General features: G+C 67.2%; 3 protein-coding genes and 1 long non-coding RNA gene across 4 annotated transcripts; 2 read left to right on the top strand and 2 right to left on the bottom strand.

Moving 5' to 3' along the window:
• The first annotated feature begins 31 nt into the window (after nucleotides 1-31).
• On the top strand, nucleotides 32-5,085 carry ACP5 (acid phosphatase 5, tartrate resistant). Its single transcript, XM_056510285.1, has 5 exons — nucleotides 32-178; nucleotides 988-1,245; nucleotides 1,330-1,457; nucleotides 3,131-3,482; nucleotides 4,813-5,085. The coding sequence occupies exons 2-5, from the start codon at nucleotides 988-990 to the stop codon at nucleotides 5,047-5,049; spliced, it is 975 nt and encodes a 324-aa protein (XP_056366260.1). The 5' UTR covers nucleotides 32-178; the 3' UTR covers nucleotides 5,050-5,085.
• Nucleotides 5,086-5,177: 92 nt separating this feature from the next.
• LOC130262949 (uncharacterized) lies at nucleotides 5,178-5,674 on the bottom strand. Its single transcript, XR_008842179.1, has 3 exons — nucleotides 5,470-5,674; nucleotides 5,300-5,386; nucleotides 5,178-5,268 (listed from the first exon to the last, which is right to left on the bottom strand). It is a non-coding gene; the product is annotated as an uncharacterized LOC130262949 (long non-coding RNA).
• Nucleotides 5,675-5,891: 217 nt separating this feature from the next.
• ELOF1 (elongation factor 1) lies at nucleotides 5,892-8,869 on the top strand. Its single transcript, XM_056510419.1, has 3 exons — nucleotides 5,892-6,232; nucleotides 6,954-7,024; nucleotides 7,869-8,869. The coding sequence occupies exons 1-3, from the start codon at nucleotides 6,117-6,119 to the stop codon at nucleotides 7,931-7,933; spliced, it is 252 nt and encodes an 83-aa protein (XP_056366394.1). The 5' UTR covers nucleotides 5,892-6,116; the 3' UTR covers nucleotides 7,934-8,869.
• A 1,179-nt stretch (nucleotides 8,870-10,048) lies between these two features.
• Nucleotides 10,049-18,893, bottom strand: CNN1 (calponin 1). Its single transcript, XM_056510298.1, has 7 exons — nucleotides 18,662-18,893; nucleotides 16,247-16,368; nucleotides 14,889-14,955; nucleotides 14,633-14,770; nucleotides 12,687-12,800; nucleotides 11,838-11,984; nucleotides 10,049-10,652 (listed from the first exon to the last, which is right to left on the bottom strand). The coding sequence occupies exons 1-7, from the start codon at nucleotides 18,722-18,724 to the stop codon at nucleotides 10,416-10,418; spliced, it is 888 nt and encodes a 295-aa protein (XP_056366273.1). The 5' UTR covers nucleotides 18,725-18,893; the 3' UTR covers nucleotides 10,049-10,415.
• Between the last annotated feature and the right edge of the window lie 486 nt (nucleotides 18,894-19,379).

Raw genomic sequence — 19,379 nt, 5'->3', positions numbered from 1 at the left:
TGACAGCTGGCCCGGGGGGGGGGAGGGGGGGGACAGGCGACCCCGCTTCCCCTTTCGGGGCCATAAAGGGCCGGGGCGGGGGCGGGGGGGACACGCGGGGACACGAGGGGACACTCGGGGACACGCGGGGACACTCGGGGACACGCGGGGACACGCGGGGACAGCGACGGCGGGGACGGTGAGTGACCCCCGGGGGGGGCGGGGCGGGGGGACCCCCGGTACTGGGGAGGGGGAGGGGGTGACAGCTGGGACCCCCCGGATGGGGACAGGGACCCCCCAAACAATGCGGGTCCCATGGAGGGGGGGGGGTGACGGCCCCAGACCCCTGGTGGGGCTGTGACCCCCCCGTGTCCCCCCGTGTCCCCCCCATGTCCCCCCCGTGTCCCCCCGTGTCCCCCCATGTCCCCCCCGTGTCTCCCCGTGACCCCCCGTGTCTCCCCGTGACCCCCCCGTGTCCCCCCGTGTCTCCCCCATATCCCCCAATGTCCCCCCCGTAACCCCCCCGTGTCCCCCCGTGTCCCCCCGTGTCCCCCCGTGTCCCCCCGTGTCCTCCAATGTCCCCCCGTGTCCCCCCATGTCCCCCCCATGTCCCCCCGTGTCCCCCCCATGTCCCCCCGTGTCCCCCCGTGTCCCCCCGTGTCCCCCCGTGTCTCCCCCATGTCCCCCCATGTCCCCCCGTGTCCCCCTCATGTCCCCCAATGTCCCCCCCATGTCCCCCCGTGTCCCCCCCATGTCCCCCCGTGTCCCCTCCATGTCCCCCAATGTCCCCCCCATGTCCCCCCCGTGTCCCCCCGTGTCCCCCCATGTCCCCCAATGTCCCCCCCGTGTCCCCTCCATGTCCCCCCCATATCCCCCCATATCCCCAATGTCCCCCCCGTGTCCCCTCCATGTCCCCCCCATATCCCCCCATATCCCCAATGTCCCCCCCGTGTCCCCCCGTGTCCCCCCGTGTCCCCCCGTGACCCCGCTGTCCCCCCGTGTCCCCAGATGCCGTCTCCTCTGTGTCTGGCTCTCACCCTGGCGGCAGCGCTGACACGCGTGGGGGGTCACGGGGGGGCTCTGACCTTCCTGGCCCTGGGCGACTGGGGGGGGCTCCCGGACCCGCCGTTCGTGACCCCGCGCCAGGTGGCCACGGCGGCCGCCATGGGCCGGGCGGCGACAGAGCGCGGCGGCGACTTCGTGCTGGCGCTGGGCGACAACTTCTACTACGAGGGGGTGCGCGACGAGTGGGACCCGCGCTTCCAGGTAACCCCAAAATCCGGCCCGGGGGGCGGGGGGTTGATCGCGACGGTGTCGCCGATGATGTCGCCGATGATGTCGCCGCCCCAGGACACCTTCGAGCGCGTGTTCGTGTCGCCGGGGCTGCGCGGGGTCCCCTGGTACGTGCTGGCCGGGAACCACGACCACGCGGGGAACGTCACGGCGCAGCTGCGCTACAGCCGCCACTCGCCGCGCTGGTACTGTCCCCAAGTGTCCCCGAGTGTCCCCGCGTGTCCCCGCGTGTCCCCAAGTGTCCCCGAGTGTCCCCAAGTGTCCCCGAGTGTCCCCAAGCCCCCCCCCCCCGTCCCGCAAGGCTCCCCCCGGGATGTCCCCAAGTGTCCCCAAGCAGCTCCTGCCGCCTGTGCCTGGTGCTGGGGTGTCCCCGTGGTGTCCCCAAATCCTCTCCGGGTGTCCCCGTGGTGTCCCCGTGGTGTCCCCAAATCCTCTCCGGGTGTCCCCGTGATGTCCCCAAGTCCCCTCCGGGTGTCCCCAGCCCAGCCCGGCGTGTCCCCGCGTGTCCTCACCGTGTCCCCAAGCGCCCTCCCGTCCCGCAGCCGCTTCCCCCACCCCGGGTGTGGCGCTGGGCTGTCCCCAGATTGTCCCCAAACCCCTCAGGGTGTCCCCAGACTGTCCCCAGTCCCCCTCGGTGCACCCCCACGATGCCCCACAGACACTTCCCCCACCCTCGGCTGTCCCCACACCGTCCCCGCCGTGTCCCCAAGTGTCCCCAGGTGTCCCCAAGTGTCCACAAGTGTTCCCACGGTGTCCCCAGGTGTCCCCACGATGTCCCCGCTTGTCCCCCACACCCCCACGATGTCCCCACGATGTCCCCAAGTGTTCCTGTGCCCCACAGACTCTTCCCCCACCCCGCCCCCACACTGGGCTGTCCCCACGGTGTCCCCAAGTGTCCCCAAGTGTCCCCACGCTGTCCCCAAGTGCCCCCACGCTGTCCCCACGCTGTCCCCACGCTGTCCCCAACTGTCCCCACGCTGTCCCCAAGTGCCCCCACGCTGTCCCCACGCTGTCCCCAGGTGTCCCCACTCTGTCCCCAGGTGTCCCCACGCTGTCCCCAAGTGTCCCCACGCTGTCCCCAAGTGTCCCCAAGTGTCCCCAAGTGTCCCCACCGTGTCCCCAAGTGTCCACAAGTGTCCCCACGGTGTCCCCAGGTGTCCCCAGGTGTCCCCAAGTGTCCCCACGATGTCCCCGCTTGTCCCCCAAACCCCCACGATGTCCCCACGATGTCCCCACGTGTCCCTGTGCCCCACAGACTCTTCCCCCACCCCGCCCCCACACTGGGCTGTCCCCACGGTGTCCCGCCGTGTTCCCAAGTGTCCCCGCGCTGTCCCCAGGTGTCCCCACGCTGTCCCCAAAGTGTCCCCACGCTGTCCCCAGGTGTCCCCACGCTGTCCCCAGGTGTCCCCACGCTGTCCCCAAGTGTCCCCACGGTGTCCCGCCGTGTCCCCTGGTGTCCCACGCTGTCCCCAAGTGTCCCCACGCTGTCCCCACGCTGTCCCCGCGCTGTCCCAGGTGTCCCCAAGTGTCCCCACGCTGTCCCAGGTGTCCCCACGCTGTCCCCAAGTGTCCCCACGGTGTCCCGCCGTGTTCCCAAGTGTCCCCACGCTGTCCCCAAGTGTCCCACGCTGTCCCCAAGTGTCCCCACGCTGTCCCCACGCTGTCCCAGGTGTCCCCACGCTGTCCCCAGGTGTCCCACGCTGTCCCCAAGTGTCCCCACGCTGTCCCCAAGTGTCCCACGCTGTCCCCAAGTGTCCCCACGCTGTCCCCGCCGTGTCCCCTGGTGTCCCACGCTGTCCCCAAGTGTCCCCACGCTGTCCCCACGCTGTCCCCAGCTGTCCCCGCGCTGTCCCCGCAGGCACTTCCCCCACCCCTACTACAGCCTGCGGCTGCACATCCCCGGCTCCAACCGCTCGGCGCGGCTGCTGGTGCTGGACACGGTTCTGCTCTGCGGCCACTCGGACGATTTCGGCCTCGGCGACGCCCCCGCGGGTCCCCGGGACGCGGCGGCCGCCGGGGCTCACCTGTCGTGGCTGCGGGCGCAGCTGGAAGCGGCGGCCGGCGACAGTTTCGTGCTGGTGGCCGGTCACTACCCGGTGTGGTCGGTGGCCAAGCACGGCCCCACGCCCTGCCTGCTGCGGCTGCTGCGGCCGCTGCTGCGGCGCCACCGCGTCACCGCCTACCTGTGCGGCCACGACCACAACCTGCAGGTGAGGCTGGGGGCGGGGACACCCCCGAACTCTGCCCCAGAGGTGCGGGGGCAGCGCTAAAATAGTGCCCGGGTGAAAGGGGACAGCCCAAAATGTGCGGGGACAGCGATAAAACTGTGTCCAGGTGAGCGGGGACACCCCAAAATGTGCAGGGACAGCGTTAAAACTGTGCCCGGGTGTGCGGGGACACCCCAAAATGTGCGGGGGCAGCACTAAAACTGTGTCCAGGTGAGCGGGGACACCCCAAAATGTGCGGGGACAGCGTTAAACTGTGCCCAGGTGTGCGGGGACACCCCCAAAATGTGCGGGGACAGCGTTAAAGTAGTGCCCAGGTGTGCGGGGACACCCCAAAATGTGCGGGGACAGCGCTAAAACTGTGCCCAGGTGAGCGAGGACACCCCAAAATGTGCGGGGACAGCGTTAAAACTGTGCCCAGGTGTGCGGGGACACCCCAAAATGTGCAGGGACAGCGCTAAAACTGTGCCCAGGTGAGCGAGGACACCCCAAAATGTGCAGGGACAGCGCTAAAACTGTGCCCAGGTGAGCGAGGACACCCCAAAATGTGCGGGGACAGCGCTAAAACTGTGCCCAGGTGTGCGGGGACACCCCAAAATGTGCGGGGACAGCGCTAAAGTAGTGCCCAGGTGTGCGGGGACACCCCAAAATGTGCGGGGACGGCGCTAAAACAGTGCCCAGGTGAGCGGGGACACCCCAAAATGTGCAGGGACAGCGTTAAAATAGTGCTCAGATGTGCGGGGACACCCCCAAATTCTGCCCAAAATGTGCAGGGACAGCGCTAAAATGGTGTTCCCAAAATCTGGGGTGCCCAGGTGTGCGGGGACACCCCCAAATTCTGCCCTGAAGGTGCGAGAACAGCAGTAAAATGTTGTCCCCACGGTTTGGGGTGCCCAGGTGTGCAGGGATCCCCTAAAGTCTGTCCTGGATGACCCCAGGTGTATCCCCAGGTGTGTCCCCAGGTGTGTCCCCAGGTGTATCCCCAGGTGTGTCCCCAGGTGTGTCCCCCCAGGTGTATCCCCAGGTGTATCCCCAGGTGTGTCCCCAGGTGTGTCCCCAGGTGTGACCCCAGGTGTATCCCCAGGTGTGTCCCCAGGTGTGACCCCCAGGTGTATCCCCACATGTATCCCCAGGTGTGTCCCCAGGTGTGTCCCCAGGTGTGTCCCCCGGTGTATCCCCCCAGGTGTGTCCCCAGGTGTGTCCCCAGGTGTGTCCCCCAGGTGTATCCCCCAGGTGTATCCCCACATGTATCCCCAGGTGTGTCCCCAGGTGTGTCCCCAGGTGTGTCCCCCTCTAACCCCCCTTCTCTCGGCAGTACCTGGAGGAGGGGGGCGTGGGCTACGTCCTGAGCGGCGCCGGGAATTTCATGGAGGACTCGCGGCCGCACGAGGGCTCGGTGCCCCCCGGGGCCCTCCGGTTCTTCTTCGGGAGCCCCGCCAGCCCCGGCGGCTTCGCCCACCTGCGCCTGGAGCCCGGCGCGGTCACCGTCACCTTCCTGGAGGCCACCGGGCGCGTCCTGCACCGCGTGACGCTGCCCCCGCGCCACCCCTGAGCGCCGGGGACACCGGGGACGGCTGGGGACAATTGGGGACAACTGGGGACAACTGGGGACAATTGGGGACAATTGGGGACAACTGGGGACACCGGGACCCCTCCCATGGGAGGCACCCCCTGGTCTCTGAATCCCCCCAGGGGACACTGGGAGCCCTTCCCCGGGGGACACTCGTGATCTCCGACCCCTTTGGGGACAATTGGGAACAATTGGGGACAACTGGGGACATCTGGGGGACAACTGGGGACACCGGGACCCCTCCCATGGGAGACACCCCCTGATCTCTGAATCCCCCCAGGGGACATTGGGGACACTGGGAGCCCTTCCCCGGGGGACACTCGTGACCTGTGACCCCTTTGGGGACACTGGGACCACTGGAACTGGGGACACTGGAACTGGGACCACTGGAACTGGGGACACCCCGCGATCTCCGACCCCTTTGGGGACACTGGGGACCGGACACTGACCAATGGCCGCGGGGGGACATTGGGGACACAGCGACCCCCCGCCCGGTTGCCCCCGTGACCCCAATAAACCCTTTGAACGGCGCCGCCGCCATTGACGGACCCGAAATTGCCGCGATTCGCCCCAAAACCGGGGGGCGGAGCCTGAGCGCGGTGGCCACGCCTCCAGCGGTGATGATTGGCTGGAACGGAACGTCAATCACCCAATGGGCGGGACACAATGTCAGTCGCTGATTGGCTGAGACCGCGCGTCCATCATCAGTAGGCGGGACGGCTTTCCAGAGTCCCCGCTGCCGATTGGCTGGAGCGCTGCGCTGTCAACCAATGAGAGGGGCGGGTTTGGGTCACGTGGGGCAGAGCGCGCTGCCGATTGGCTGAGGGCGGAGGGGCGGCACTTCCGGGAGCGCGGCGGGCGCGCGGCGTGAGGAACCGGGAGAGGCCCGGGAGGCACCGGGAGGAACCGGGAGGGGCCCGGAGGGGCCGAGCCGCCCCCGGCACGTCCCGCAGCGCGTCGGGACCGCTCCGAGGCGGCTCCCGGCGCCGATCCCGGTGTCGTTCCCGTTCCCGAGGCCGTTCCCGGTTCTCGGCCCCGGTGCGGCCGCCATGGGCCGCCGCAAGTCGAAGCGGAAGCCGCCGCCCAAGAAGAAGATGACGGGGACGCTGGAGACGCAGTTCACGTGTCCCTTCTGCAACCACGAGAAATCCTGCGACGTCAAGATGTGAGCGAGGGGCACCGGGCACCGCGGGGACAGCGGGGGACAGCGGGGACGGGACACGGGGAACGGGACACCGGGAACAGGACATGGGGAACGGGACATGGGCACCGGGGGGACACCGGGGACGGGACAGCGGGAACGGGACACCGGGAACGGGACACCGGGAACGGGACACCGGGGGGACACCGGGAACGGGACACGGGAACCGGGGGGACACCGGGAACAGGACACCGGGAACAGGACACCGGGAACGGGACACCGGGAACGGGACACGGGAACGGGACAGCGGGAACGGGACACGGGGACGGGACACCGGGAACGGGACACCGGGAACGGGACAGCGGGGACTGGGGGAGACACCGGGAACGGGACACGGGGAACGGGACAGCGGGAACGGGACACGGGGAACGGGACAGCGGGAACGGGACAGCGGGACGGGACACCGGGAACGGGACATGGGGACGGGACAGCGGGGACCGGGGGACACACCGGGGGGACACCGGGAACGGGACACCGGGAACGGGACAGCGGGACGGGACATCGGGAACGGGACATGGGCACCGGGGGGACACCGGGAACGGGACACCGGGAACGGGACAGGGACACCGGGAACGGGACATGGGCACCGGGGGGACACCGGGAACGGGACACGGGAACCGGGGGGGTCACGGTTCAGGGCACGGGACGGTCCCGGGGGGGTCACGACCCCGTCCCGCCCCCGCAGGGACCGCGCCCGGAACACCGGGGTGATCTCGTGCACCGTGTGCCTGGAGGAGTTCCAGACCCCCATCACCTGTATCCGCACCGGGACCCCAAACCCGCACCGGGACCCCCCAAATCCGCACCGGGAACCCCCAAAATCCGTATTGGGACTCCCAAATCTGCACCGGGACCCCCCCAAATCCGCACCGGGAACCCCCAAATCTGCACCGGGAACCCCCCAGATCCGCACTGGGACCCCTCAAATCCGCACCGGGACCCCTCAAATCCGCACCGGGATCCCCAAATCCGCACCGGGACCCCAAACCCGCACCGGGAACCCCCAAATCCGCACCGGGAACCCCCCAGATCCGCACCGGGACCCCTCAAATCCGCACCGGGGACCCCCAAAACCCGCACCGGGAACCCCCAAATCCGCACCGGGAACCCCAAATCCGCACCAGGAACCCCCAAAATCCGCACCGGGACCCCAAATCCGCACCGGGGACCCCCAAAATCCGTATCGGGACTCCCAAATCTGCACCGGGAACCCCTGAATCCTTACTGGGAACCTCAAAATCTGCACCGGGACCCCAAACCCGCACCGGGAACCCCCAAATCCGCACCGGGAACCCCCAAATCCGTATCGGGAACCCCAAATCCGCACCGGGACCCCCCAAATCCGCACCGGGACCCCCCCAATCCATACCGGGACCCCCCCAATCTGCACTGGGACCCCAAATCCGCACCGGGGCCCCGAAATCTGCACCGGGGACCCCCCCCAGACCATACTGGGACCCCCCGTGATACACCCCGGGACCCCCCAAATCTGTACCGGGACCCCCAAATCCGCACCGGGACCCCCCAAATCCGCACCGGGACCCCCCCAGTCCATACCGGGACCCCCAGATCCGTGCTGGACCCTTAACAGCCCCCCCAGACCTGTCGGAGCCCGTGGACGTTTACAGCGACTGGATCGACGCCTGCGAAGCCGCCAACCAGTGACAGCGGGAGGGGACTGTCCCCAGAGCGGGGGGTGACACTGTCCCCAACCTGGGGGGTGACACTGTCCTGTCCCCAAACCCCGGGGGGTGACACTGTCCCCAACCTGGGGGGTGACACTGTCCTGTCCCCAAACCCCGGGGGGTGACACTGTCCCCAACCTGGGGGGTGACACTGTCCCCAGAACGGGGGGTGACACTGTCCTGTCCCCAAACCCCGGGGGGTGACACTGTCCCCAGAGCGGGGGGTGACACTGTCCCCAGCCTGGGGGGTGACACTGTCCCCAAACCCCGGGGGGTGACACTGTCCCCAGCCTGGGGGGTGACACTGTCCTTTCCCCAGCCTGGGGGGTGACACTGCCCTGTCCCCAAAGCCTGGGGGGGGACAATGGCCCCCAGGACACGGTGACACCCCCTAGGACACACTGACACCCCCAGGATCCGGTGACACCGCCCGGGACATGGTGACACCCCCTAGGACACAGTGACACCCCCCAGGACACAGTGACACCCCTCAAGATCTGGTGACACACCCAGGATCCAGTGACACCCCCCAGGACCCAAATGGGGGTGACATTTTTCCCCCAGGGCTGAATTTGGGGTGACATTTTCCCCCCCAGGACTGAATTTGGGGTGACATTTTCCCCCCCAGGGCTGAATTTGGGGTGACATTTCCCCACCCCCCAGGGCTGGATTTGGGGTGACATTTTTCCCCCCAGGACTGAATTTGGGGTGACATTTCCCCACCCCCCTGGGCTGAATTTGGGGTGACATTTTTCCCCCAGGGCTGAATTTGGGGTGACATTTTCCCCCCCAGGACTGAATTTGGGGTGACATTTCCCCACCCCCCAGGGCCTGAGCCTTGTCCTTGTCCCCAGGGGGGCGCGGGGGACGCGTTTTTGGGGGGGGTGCCCCAAATAAACGCCCTGTGCTGGTGTCCCTTGTCCCCTCAGTGTCCCCTCAGTGTCACAGCAGCGTCACCTCTGCGTGTGGCTTTTATTGTGCCTCGGTGGCTTCACACGTGGCGGGGGCCGAACCCCCCCGGGGCTGATCCCCCCAGGCCGGGCCCTGGGGCCGATCCCAGCTCTGATCCCCCCAGGATCAATCCCAGGGTCGATCCCGGGATTGTTTCCTCCCTTGGGGGGCCGGATCCCACTCAGGATCGATCCCAGGATCGATCCCAGGATCATTTTCCCATGGAGGGAGCGAATTTCCCTCCCAGGATCAATCCCAGGATCGTTTCCTCCCCTATAGGATCAGATTTCCCCCCAGGATCAATCCCAGGGTCGATCCTGGGATTGTTTCCCCCTTGAGGGATCTGGATTTTCCCCTCAGGATCAATCCCAGGATCGTTTCCTTTCCAGACATCCAGATTTCCCTCCTCAGGATCAATCCCGGGATCGTTCCCTCCCCTATAGGATCAGATTTCCCCCCAGGATCAATCCCGGGATCGTTTCCCCCTCGAGGGATCCGGATTTCTCCCCCAGGGTCGATCCTGGGATCAATCCTGGGATCGTTCCCTCCCCTATAGGATCAGATTTCCCCCCAGGATCAATCCCGGGATCGTTCCCCCATCGAGGGATCCGGATTTCCCCCCCAGGATCGATCCTGGGATCAATCCTGGGATCGTTTCCTCCCCTATAGGATCAGGTTCCCCCCAGGATCAATCCCGGGATCGTTTCCTGCTCGAGGGATCTGGATTTTTCCCCCAGGATCAGTCCTAGGGCCGATCCTGGGATCAATCCTGGGATCGTCTCCTCTCCTATAGGATCAGATTTCCCCCCAGGATCAATCCCGGGATCGTTTCCCCCTCGAGGGATCCGGATTTCCCCCCCAGGATCAATCCCAGGGTCAATCCTGGGATTGTTTCCTCCCCTATAGGATCAGGTTCCCCCCAGGATCAATCCCGGGATCGTTTCCTGCTCGAGGGATCTGGATTTTTCCCCCAGGATCAGTCCTGGGGCCGATCCCGGGATCGTTCCCTCCCCTATAGGATCAGATTTCCCCCCAGGATCAATCCCAGGATCAATCCCGGGATCGTTTCCCCCTCGAGGGACCCGGATTTCCCCCCAGGATCAATCCCAGGATCGTTTCCCCCTCGAGGGACCCGGATTTCCCCGCCAGGATCAATCCCAGGATCGTTTCCCCATCGAGGGACCCGGATTTCCCCCTCAGGATCAATCCCAGGATCAATCCCGGGATCGTTTCCCCCTCGAGGGACCCGGATTTCCCCCTCAGGATCAATCCCAGGATCAATCCCGGGATCGTTTCCCCCTCGAGGGACCCGGATTTCCCCCCCAGGATCAATCCCAGGATCAATCCCGGGATCGTTTCCCCCTCGAGGGACGCGGATTTCCCCGCCAGGATCAGTCCCAGGGCCGAGCCCGGCTCCGGTGTCCCCTCCCCGGTGCCGGTGGCGGCTCGCGGGGCGCGGTGCGGCCGGTGACGAGCGGTGTCGGGGGTGCAAGCGGCGGCGCTGCCGGCGGCTACTGGGAGTTGTAGAGGCCGTCGTGGCCGTCGTAGCCGTCGTGGCCCAGCAGCTCGGGGCCCCCGCAGTACTTGGGGTCGTAGACCTGCCGCGGCAGCCCGTACACCGTCATGCCCTGCTGCGACGCGCCCTTGTTGCTGCCCATCTGCAGCCCGATGGTCATGGTGTCGCAGTGCTCCATGCCCAGCGCCGGCTCGAAGATCTGCCGCTTGGTCCCCGGCGCCGTCATCCCCGCCTGCCGGAGCCCAGAGTCCCTTGGTGCCCTCATCACAGTCCCTTTGTCCCTCCTCTAATCCCTTGGTGTCCCCAGGGTTGTCATCCCCACTGCACGGAGCCCAGAGTCCCTTTGTCCCTCCTCAAAATCCCTTTGTCCCTCCTCAAACACCTCTGTGCCCCCGGGGTTGTCATCCCCACTGCACGAAGCCCAGAGTCCCTCAGTGCCCTCAAATCCCTCGGTGCCCTCATCACGGTCCCTTTGTCCCTCCTCAAATCCCTTTGTCCCCCCGGGGTTGTCATCCCCGCCTGTCGGAGCCCAGAGTCCCTCGGTGCCCTCCTCAAATCCCTCTGTCCCTCCTCAAACCCCTCTGTGCCCCCGGGGTTGGCATCCCCGCCTGCCGGAGCCCAAAGTCCCTTTGTCCCTCCTCAGAGTCCCTCGGTGCCCTCCTCAAATTCCTTTGTGTCCTCCTCAAATTCCTTTGTCCCTCGAGCTTTGTCCCCTGCAGTGTCACTGTCCCTATGCTCCCCAGGGGTGGCAGTGTCCCCGTGTCCCCCTGCAGTGTCCCCTGTCCCCCAGGGGTGGCAGTGTCCCTGTCCCACTCCCTGTCCCTGTCCCCCAGAGTGTCCCTGTCCCCAGGGTGGCAGTGTCCCTGTCTCAGTCCCTGTCCCTGTCGCTGTCCCCCAGGGTGTCCCAGTCCCTGTCCCTGTCCCTGTCCCCCAGGGGTGTCCCAGTCCCAGTCCCTGTCCCTGTCCCTGTCCCTGTCCCAGTCTGTCCCAGTCCATCCCAGTCCATCCCACCTGGCTGGCCCCTTTGTTGGTGCCCTGTCCCTGTCCCTGTCCCAGTCCCCAGTCTGTCCCAGTCTGTCCCAGTCTGTCCCACCTGGCTGGCTCCTTTGTTGGTGCCCTGTCCCAGTCTGTCCCAGTCTGTCCCAGTCTGTCCCAGTCCATCCCAGTCCATCCCACCTGGCTGGCCCCTTTGTTGGTGCCCTGTCCCTGTCCCCAGGGTGTCCCAGTCTGTCCCAGTCTGTCCCAGTCCATCCCACCTGGCTGGCCCCTTTGTTGGTGCCCTGTCCCTGTCCCAGTCTGTCCCAGTCTGTCCCAGTCTGTCCCACCTGGCTGGCCCCTTTGTTGGTGCCCTGTCCCAGTCTATCCCAGTCCATCCCAGTCCATCCCAGTCCATCCCAGTCCGTCCCGTCCGTCCCACCTGGCTGGCCCCTTTGTTGGTGCCCATCTGGAGGCTGATGGTGGCCTGGTCCAGCGGTTGGTCCGTGCCCAGTTTGGGGTCGTACAGGTGCCGCCGTGTCCCGTACGCCGTCATGCCCTGCTGGCTGGCGAACTTGTTGGTGCCCATCTGGGGACAGTCACAGCGTCACCGAGTGTCCCCAGGGGGGCTGGGACCGCCCGGGGCCCCCAGTGCCCCCCCCCCAGTGCCCCCCCAGTGTCCCCCCAGTGCCCCCCAGTGTCCCCAGTGTCCCCAGTGTCCCCAGTGTCTCCAGTGTCCCCAGTGCCCCCCAGTATCCCCAATACCCCCAGTGTCCCCAGTGTCCTCAGTATCTCCCCAGTATCTCCCCAGTGTCCCCCCCAGTATCCCCAGTGTCCCCAATGCCCCCCAGTGCCCCCCAGTGTCCCCAGTGTCCCCACAGTGTCCCCAGTATCCCCAGTGTCCCCAGTATCCCCAATACCCCCAGTGTCCCCAGTGTCCCCAGTATCCCAATGTCCCCAGTGTCCCTCAGTGTCCCCAGTGTCCCCAGTGTCCCCAATGCCCCCCAGTGTCTCCAGTCCCTCCAGTCCCCCCAGTATCCCCAGTGTCCCCAGTGTCCCCAGTGTCCCCAATGCCCCCCAGTGTCTCCAGTCCCCCCAGTCCCTCCAGTCCCCCCAGTATCCCCCCAGTGTCCCCAGTGTCCCCAGTCCCTCCAGTCCCCCCAGTATCCCCCCAATGTCCCAGTGTCCCCAGTCCCCCAGTCCCCCCAGTGCCCCCAGTGTCCCTAGTATCCCCCCAGTCCCCCAGTCCCCCCAGTCCCCCCAGTGCCCCCAGTCCCAGTCCCAGTCCCACCTGCAGCCCGATGATGTTCCTGCCCTCGCGCAGTTTCTCGGGGTGGAAGCGCCGCTGCTGCTTCTCCGCGTATTTCACCCCCAGACCCCCCACGTTGTTCCCCTTTGTCTTGGCCTGGTGAGAACGTGGGGGGTGGGGGGGCTCAGGGGGACCCCAGACCCCAAATACCCTCCCCTGGCCCCAAATACCCTCCCCTGACCCCAAATATCCTCCCGTGACCCCAAATACCCTCCCCTGACCCCAAAATACCCTCCCCTGACCCCAAATACCCTCCCCAGACCCAAAATATCCTCCCCAGACCCCAAATACCCTCCCCTGACCCCAAATACCCTCCCCAGACCCCAAATACCCTCCCCTGGCCCCAAATACCCTCCCCAGACCCCAAATACCCTCCCCAGACCCCAAATATCCTCCCCAGACCCCAAATATCCTCCCCAGACCCCAAATACCCTCCCCTGACCCCAAATACCCTCCCCAGACCCCAAATATCCTCCCCAGACCCCAAATACCCTCCCCAGACCCCAAATACCCTCCCCAGACCCCAAATACCCTCCCCTGGCCCCAAATACCCTCCCCAGACCCCAAATACCCTCCCCTGACCCCAAATACCCTCCCCAGACCCCAAATATCCTCCCCAGACCCCAAATACCCTCCCCAGACCCCAAATATCCTCCCCAGACCCCAAATACCCTCCCCTGGCCCCAAATATCCTCTCCCCAAATTTCAAATCCCCTCCCCGCACCCCAAACACCCCTCTGGATCCCCCCCAGCTGAGGTGTGGCTTTGTGTCCTCCAAGGGGACACGAGGACCCTCAGGAGCCCCCCAGGACCCCACAAAGCCCCCCCGGAATCCCCCCCAGGTCCCCCCAGGACCCCCCAGGACTTCCCAGGACCCCCCAGGACCCCTTCAAAGCCTCCCCAGGACCCCCAATCCCACCCCCCAGGACCCCCCAGGACCCCCAGTCTCCTCCAAGACCCCCCAGCACCCCCCAGAACCCCCCAGGACCCTCCAGACCCCCCAGGACCCCCCCAGGACCCCCCAGGACATCCCAGACCCTCAAAGCCCCCCCAGAACCCCCCCCAGGACCCCCCCAGACCCCCTCAAATCTCCCTCAGGACCCTCCAAGACCCCCCAGACCCTCAAAGCCCCCCCAGGATCCCCCAACGACCCTCAAGAACCCCCCAGGACCCCCCAGGACCCCCTCAAAGCCCCCCAGAACCCCCCAGGTCCCCCCAGGGACCCCCCAGGACCCCCCAAGACCCCCCAGAACCCCCCCCAGGACCCCCAGTCCCACCCCTCAGGACCCCCCAGGACCCCCCAGAACCCCCCCAGGACCCCCAATCCCACCCCCCAGGACCCCCCAGGTCCCCCCAGGACCCCCCAGGACCCCCCAGGACCCCCCAGGACGCCCCAGAACCCCCCCAGGACCCCCCAGGACCCCCTCAAAGCCCCCCCAGGATCCCCTCAGACCCCCCAAGACCCCCCAGAACCCCCCCCCAGGACCCCCAGTCCCACCCCTCAGGACCCCCAGAACCCCCCCAGGACCCCCAATCCCACCCCCCAGGACCCCCCAGGTCCCCCCAGGGACCCCCCAGGACCCCCCAGGACCCCCAATCCCACCCCCCAGAACCCCCCAGGACCTCCCAGGCCCCCCCCAGGACCCCCCAGGACCCCCTCAAAGTCCCCCCAGGAGCTCCCAGGACCCCCCAGACCCTCAAAGCCCCCCCAGAATCCCCCCAGAACCCCCTCAAAGCCCCCCCAGAACCCCCCAGGACCCCCCAGACCCTCAAAGCCCCCCCAGAATCCCCCCAGAACCCCCTCAAAGCCCCCCCAGAACCCCCCAGGACCCTCCAGACCCTCAAAGCTCCCCCGGAATCCCCCCAGAACCCTCCCCCAAGACCCCCTCAAAGCCCCCCCAGGACCCCCCAGGACCCCCGCTGCCCACCTGGCTGGCGAGGGCGATGAGGGTGGTCTGCACCTGGGTGTGGTTGGTGTTCTCGAACAGGTCGTTGGCCTCGAAGATGTCGTGGGGCTTCACCCCGTAGCGCGTGATCGCCCGCAGGAAGTGCCCGATGTTCTCCAGCTGCGATTTGGGGCCGGGTTTGGGGTCACGGCCCCGCCCCGGCCCCGCCCCCGCACCCCAAAAACCCCCCGCGGGTTTTTTTTGGGTTTTTTTTGGGGGGGGTTTCCCCTCCCCTCACCTTGTGCCAGTTCTGCACCGGATCGTTCACCTTGGGCACCGAGCCCGGCTGCAGCTTGTTGATGAGCCTGGAGGGGAGAACAGGGGGGAGAGCACAGGTGAGCACAGGGGAGAGCACAGGTGAGAGAGGACAGGTGAGCACAGGTGAGCACAGGGGAGAGAGCACAGGTGAGAGCACAGGTGAGAGCACAGGTGAGGGAACACAGGTGAGAGCACAGGTGAGAGCACAGGTGAGAGCACAGGTGAGGGAGCACAGGTGAGAGAGGACAGGTGAGCACAGGGGAGAGAGGACAGGTGAGAGAGGACAGGTGAGCACAGGTGAGCACAGGTGAGAGAGGACAGGTGAGCACAGGTGAGACAGCACAGGGGAGAGAGGACAGGTGAGAGCACAGGTGAGAGAGCACAGGTGAGAGCACAGGGGAGAGCACAGGTGAGGGAGCACAGGTGAGAGGGGACAGGTGAGAGCACAGGTGAGAGCACAGGTGAGAGCACAGGTGAGAGCACAGGAGAGAGAGGACAGGTGAGTGCACAGGTGAGAGCACAGGTGAGAGCACAGGTGAGAGAGAACAGGTGAGAGAGGACAGGTGAGAGCACAGGTGAGAGTACAGGGGAGAGAGCACAGGGGGGAGAGGACAGGTGAGAGAGCACAGGTGAGAGCACAGGTGAGCGCACAGGGGAGAGAGGACAGGTGAGCACAGGTGAGTGCACAGGTGAGAGCACAGGTGAGACAGCACAGGGGAGAGAGGACAGGTGAGAGCACAGGGGAGAGAGGACAGGTGAGAGAGCACAGGTGAGGGGGAGCACAGGTGAGAGCACAGGTGAGAGCACAGGTGAGACAGCACAGGTGAGGGAGTACAGGGGAGAGCACAGGTGAGAGCACAGGGGAGAGAGGACAGGTGAGAGCACAGGGGAGAGCACAGGTGAGGTCAGTACAGGTGAGAGAGCACAGGTGAGGTGAGCACGCCGGGACTGGGGACAAAGCTGGGGTCACGGGGGGGGTCACACAGGGGTCACACGGGGGGTCACACGGGGGTCACGGGGGTCACACGGGGGTCACACGGGGTCACACGGGGGTCACACGGGTCACACGGGGTTACACGGGGTCACACGGGGGTCACACGAGGGGGTCACACGGGTCACACGGGGGTCACGGGGGTCACACGGGGTCACACGGGTCACACGGGGGTCACGGGGGGGTAACACAGGGGTAACACGGGGATCACACGGTGTCACACGGGGGTCACAGGGGGGTCACAGGGGGGTCACACGGGGTCACACGGGGTCACGGGGGGGTCACACGGGGTCACACGGAGTCACACGGAGTCACGGGCGGTCACGGGGGGGTCACACGGGCCGTACTCGCAGAGGATGACGCCGTCCTTGAGCCCGTCCATGAAGTTGTCCCCGATCCGGCGCCCCGTGGTCCCCTCGATCCAGGCGCGGAGCTCCCGCTCGTGCTGCGGGTCGTACTTCTGGGCCAGCTGCGGGGACACGGGGACAGCGCGGGGACATCAGCGGGGTGGGACAGCACGGGGGGACACGGGGACAGCGCGGGGACATCAGCGGGGTGGGACAGCACGGGGGGACACGGGGACATCAGCGGGGTGGGACAGCACGGGGGGACACGGGGACAGCGCGGGGACATCAGCGGGGTGGGACAGCACGGGGGGGACACGGGGACAGCGCGGGGACATCAGCAGGGTGGAACAGGGCCGGAGGGGACACGGGACAGCAGCAGGGGAGTGGGACAGCACGGGGACACCGCCAGGGGGACACCGTCAGGAGGGTGGGACAGCACCAGGAATACACGGGGACACCATCAGGAGCAAGGGACAGCACGAGGGACACATGGGGACACCGCCAGGGGAGTGGGACAGCACGGGGACACCAGCAGAGGCAAGGGACAGCACGAGGGACACACGGGGACACCGCCAGGGGGGACACGGGGACACCGCCAGGGGGGACACGGTGGCACGGAGAACGTGGGGGACACCGTCGCGGACACCAGGGGGACACGGGGAAGGAGGACAAGGAGGATGTGGGGGACAGCGCTGGGGACACGGGGACAAGGGGACACTGCCGGGGGGGGAGACACATCCCCCTTAACCGTGAAGGGGACGTGGAGAATGTGGGGGACACCAGAAAGGGACTTTGGGGACACCGTAAAGGAGATTGTGGGGACACCATAAAGGGATTTTGGGGACACCGTAAAAGGGACTTTGGGGACACCAGAAAGGGACTTTGGGGACACCGTAAAGGAGATTGTGGGGACACCATAAAGGACATTTTGGGGACACCACGAAGGAGATTTTGGGGACACCATAAATGGGACTTTGGGGACACCATAAAGGAGATTTTGGGGATACCATAAAGGAGATTTTGGGGACACCATAAAGGAGATTTTGGGGACACCATAAAGAGATTTTGGGGACACCATAAAAAGGACTTTGGGGACACCATAAAGGAGATTTTGGGGACACCATAAAGGAGATTTTGGGGACACAATAAAGGGGATTTTGGGGATACCATAAAGGGATTTTGGGGACGCCATAAAGGAGATTTTTGGGGACACCGTAAAAGGGACTTTGGGGACACCATAAAAAGGATTTTGGGGACACCATAAAAGGAACTTTGGGGATACCACAAAGGAGATTTTGGGGACACCATAAAGGAGATTTTGGGGACACCACGAAGGAGATTTTGGGGACACCCCCAGGGAGGAAGCGGCAGCCGCGCCGAGGACCGAGGATCCCCGGTGTTCCCCGTTTTTCCCCCGGTGCCGGGGGGGGGCGGAGGGACCCGGGAAGGCCGGGGGTGCCCGGACCCCCCCCCCCCGCCCCGCCCCGGCCCCCCCGGGAGCCGCGGGCCACCGGGCCGGCCGAACCTTTGCCCATATATAGCCCCGGGCCGGGGCCGCCGCCGCCCGCCCGCCGCGCTCCGCCGCCTTATAAGGGCTCACGGCGGGGCCGGGGGGCTCCGGGCCCCCCCCGAGCACCGATTTCCCCCCCCCGTTAACCCTTAACGGGCCGGGGCGCGGCGGGACCCCCCTCGCTGTGTCCGTATCCGGCATCTCCCCCCGAACCGCCCCCCCCCAGTTAACCCTTAAGGGGCGGACACCGGAGCTCCTTGAGGGGGGTCTCGGTGTCCTCCCGCTCCGTCCCGGTGTAGCCCTCTCCCCTCCTCAGGACAGCGGGGGGATCCCGGTGTAGCCCCCCCCCCTTCAATTCGGTGTCCGTCACCGTGGCGGGACCCCCCGGTACCCCCCGGGGTTAACCCTTACCGGGGCCCGGTCGCCACCCCGGGACCCCCATCCCGAGGGGGACCCGGTGCTCGTCACCTCCGCCAGAACCGGGGGAACCCACACGGACCCGGTTAACCCTTAACGAGCCGGTGCCCGGCGGGACCCCCCGGTGCTCACGGGACGGGGGGAGCCCCGGTGTCGCCCCCCTCCCCTCCTCATCGCCGCCGGGGACGCGGCGCCATCACCTCCCGCTGCCGGAGGGACCGGGGGGTGCGGGGCTCACCCCGCCCGGTAAACCGGAGCGCGGCGGGACCCCCGGGGAGGGAACGGGGGGGACCCCCCGGTGCCGCCCCCCTGTCCCGGTGTCCGTCCCTTCCCGGCCGGGGCAGCACCAGGGACAGCGCCGGGTCCCGCCCCCGCTCCCGCCGGGTTCTGTCGCGACCCCGGCCCGCCCCCGGTGCTGCCCCCGCCGCGGGAGGGTCGCACCTGCCCGGAGCCGCTCGGCTCGGTTCGGTTCGGTCGGTGCCGCTCACCTTGTTCTTCACCTCGGCCGACAGCCCGTAGGCGGGGCCGCGGTTGAAGTGCGCGTTGGACATTTCGGGGGTCGCGGGGGGGTCTCGGTGGCTCCGCTGGGGGTCGAGGCGAGCGGGTGGCGCCGGTTCGGGGTGTCCCGGGTGGGTTCGGGGTGTCCCGGGTCGGGTCGGTGCCCTCGGGTCGGGTCGGTGCCCTCGGTCGCTCCCTCCCGCTCCCGTCCCGGCGCCGCCGCCGCCACTTTTAAAAGTGGGCGGTGGGCGCGGAGCCCCCCCGGGCCGGGCCGGCCGCAGCCAATCCGCGACCTCCGCCGAGCTGACGTCACGGCGGGGCGGGTGATGGCGTCATTTTTTCCACATTTAGCGGGGGGGATCCCGGAGCTGGGGGGGGGGATCCCGGGGGGGGGCAGGAGAGTCCCGGAACGCCCCCCCCACCCCAAACCGGCCCTTTCCCGTTCTCCCCCCTCCCACCGGACACCCGTGTCCCCCCCCGGGTCACCGGGGTGCCCCCCTGGAACGGGGAACCCCCTCAGGACAGCGGGGTCACCCCACGGTGCCGGGGACCCCCCGGGGTCACCCGGGGTCCGTTCCCCGGACACTCGGGACCCCCCCGGTGCCGCGGACCCCCCGGGACACGGCGCTTCTCCCCCCGTCCCGTCCCCCACTCGCTGCCGTCACCGGATCGGACTCCGCCGCCCCCTCGGGGGGGGGACACGACTCG

Source organism: Oenanthe melanoleuca, chromosome 25 (assembly GCF_029582105.1).
Source record: "Oenanthe melanoleuca isolate GR-GAL-2019-014 chromosome 25, OMel1.0, whole genome shotgun sequence".
NCBI classification, from domain to species: domain Eukaryota; kingdom Metazoa; phylum Chordata; class Aves; order Passeriformes; family Muscicapidae; genus Oenanthe; species Oenanthe melanoleuca.
The sequence above is the reverse complement of the archived record's forward strand: the minus strand, read 5'-3'. Positions and strand labels throughout refer to the sequence as shown.

What these genes read in the sequence shown, in the direction of transcription:
- ACP5 (XM_056510285.1), top strand. Translation starts at nt 988, where the DNA reads ATGCCGTCTCCTCTGTGTCTGGCTCTCACCCTGGCGGCAGCGCTGACA. An exon ending in AGTGGGACCCGCGCTTCCAG is followed by an intron (nt 1,246 to 1,329) that starts GTAACCCCAAAA and finishes TCGCCGCCCCAG; the next exon opens with GACACCTTCGAGCGCGTGTT. An exon ending in AGCCGCCACTCGCCGCGCTG is followed by an intron (nt 1,458 to 3,130) that starts GTACTGTCCCCA and finishes CTGTCCCCGCAG; the next exon opens with GCACTTCCCCCACCCCTACT.
- ELOF1 (XM_056510419.1), top strand. Translation starts at nt 6,117, where the DNA reads ATGGGCCGCCGCAAGTCGAAGCGGAAGCCGCCGCCCAAGAAGAAGATG. An exon ending in AAATCCTGCGACGTCAAGAT is followed by an intron (nt 6,233 to 6,953) that starts GTGAGCGAGGGG and finishes CCGCCCCCGCAG; the next exon opens with GGACCGCGCCCGGAACACCG. An exon ending in GTTCCAGACCCCCATCACCT is followed by an intron (nt 7,025 to 7,868) that starts GTATCCGCACCG and finishes CAGCCCCCCCAG; the next exon opens with ACCTGTCGGAGCCCGTGGAC.
- CNN1 (XM_056510298.1), bottom strand. Translation starts at nt 18,724, where the DNA reads ATGTCCAACGCGCACTTCAACCGCGGCCCCGCCTACGGGCTGTCGGCC. An exon ending in GACGGCGTCATCCTCTGCGA is followed by an intron (nt 14,956 to 16,246) that starts GTACGGCCCGTG and finishes TCTCCCCTCCAG; the next exon opens with GCTCATCAACAAGCTGCAGC. An exon ending in TCATCGCCCTCGCCAGCCAG is followed by an intron (nt 12,801 to 14,632) that starts GTGGGCAGCGGG and finishes CGTTCTCACCAG; the next exon opens with GCCAAGACAAAGGGGAACAA.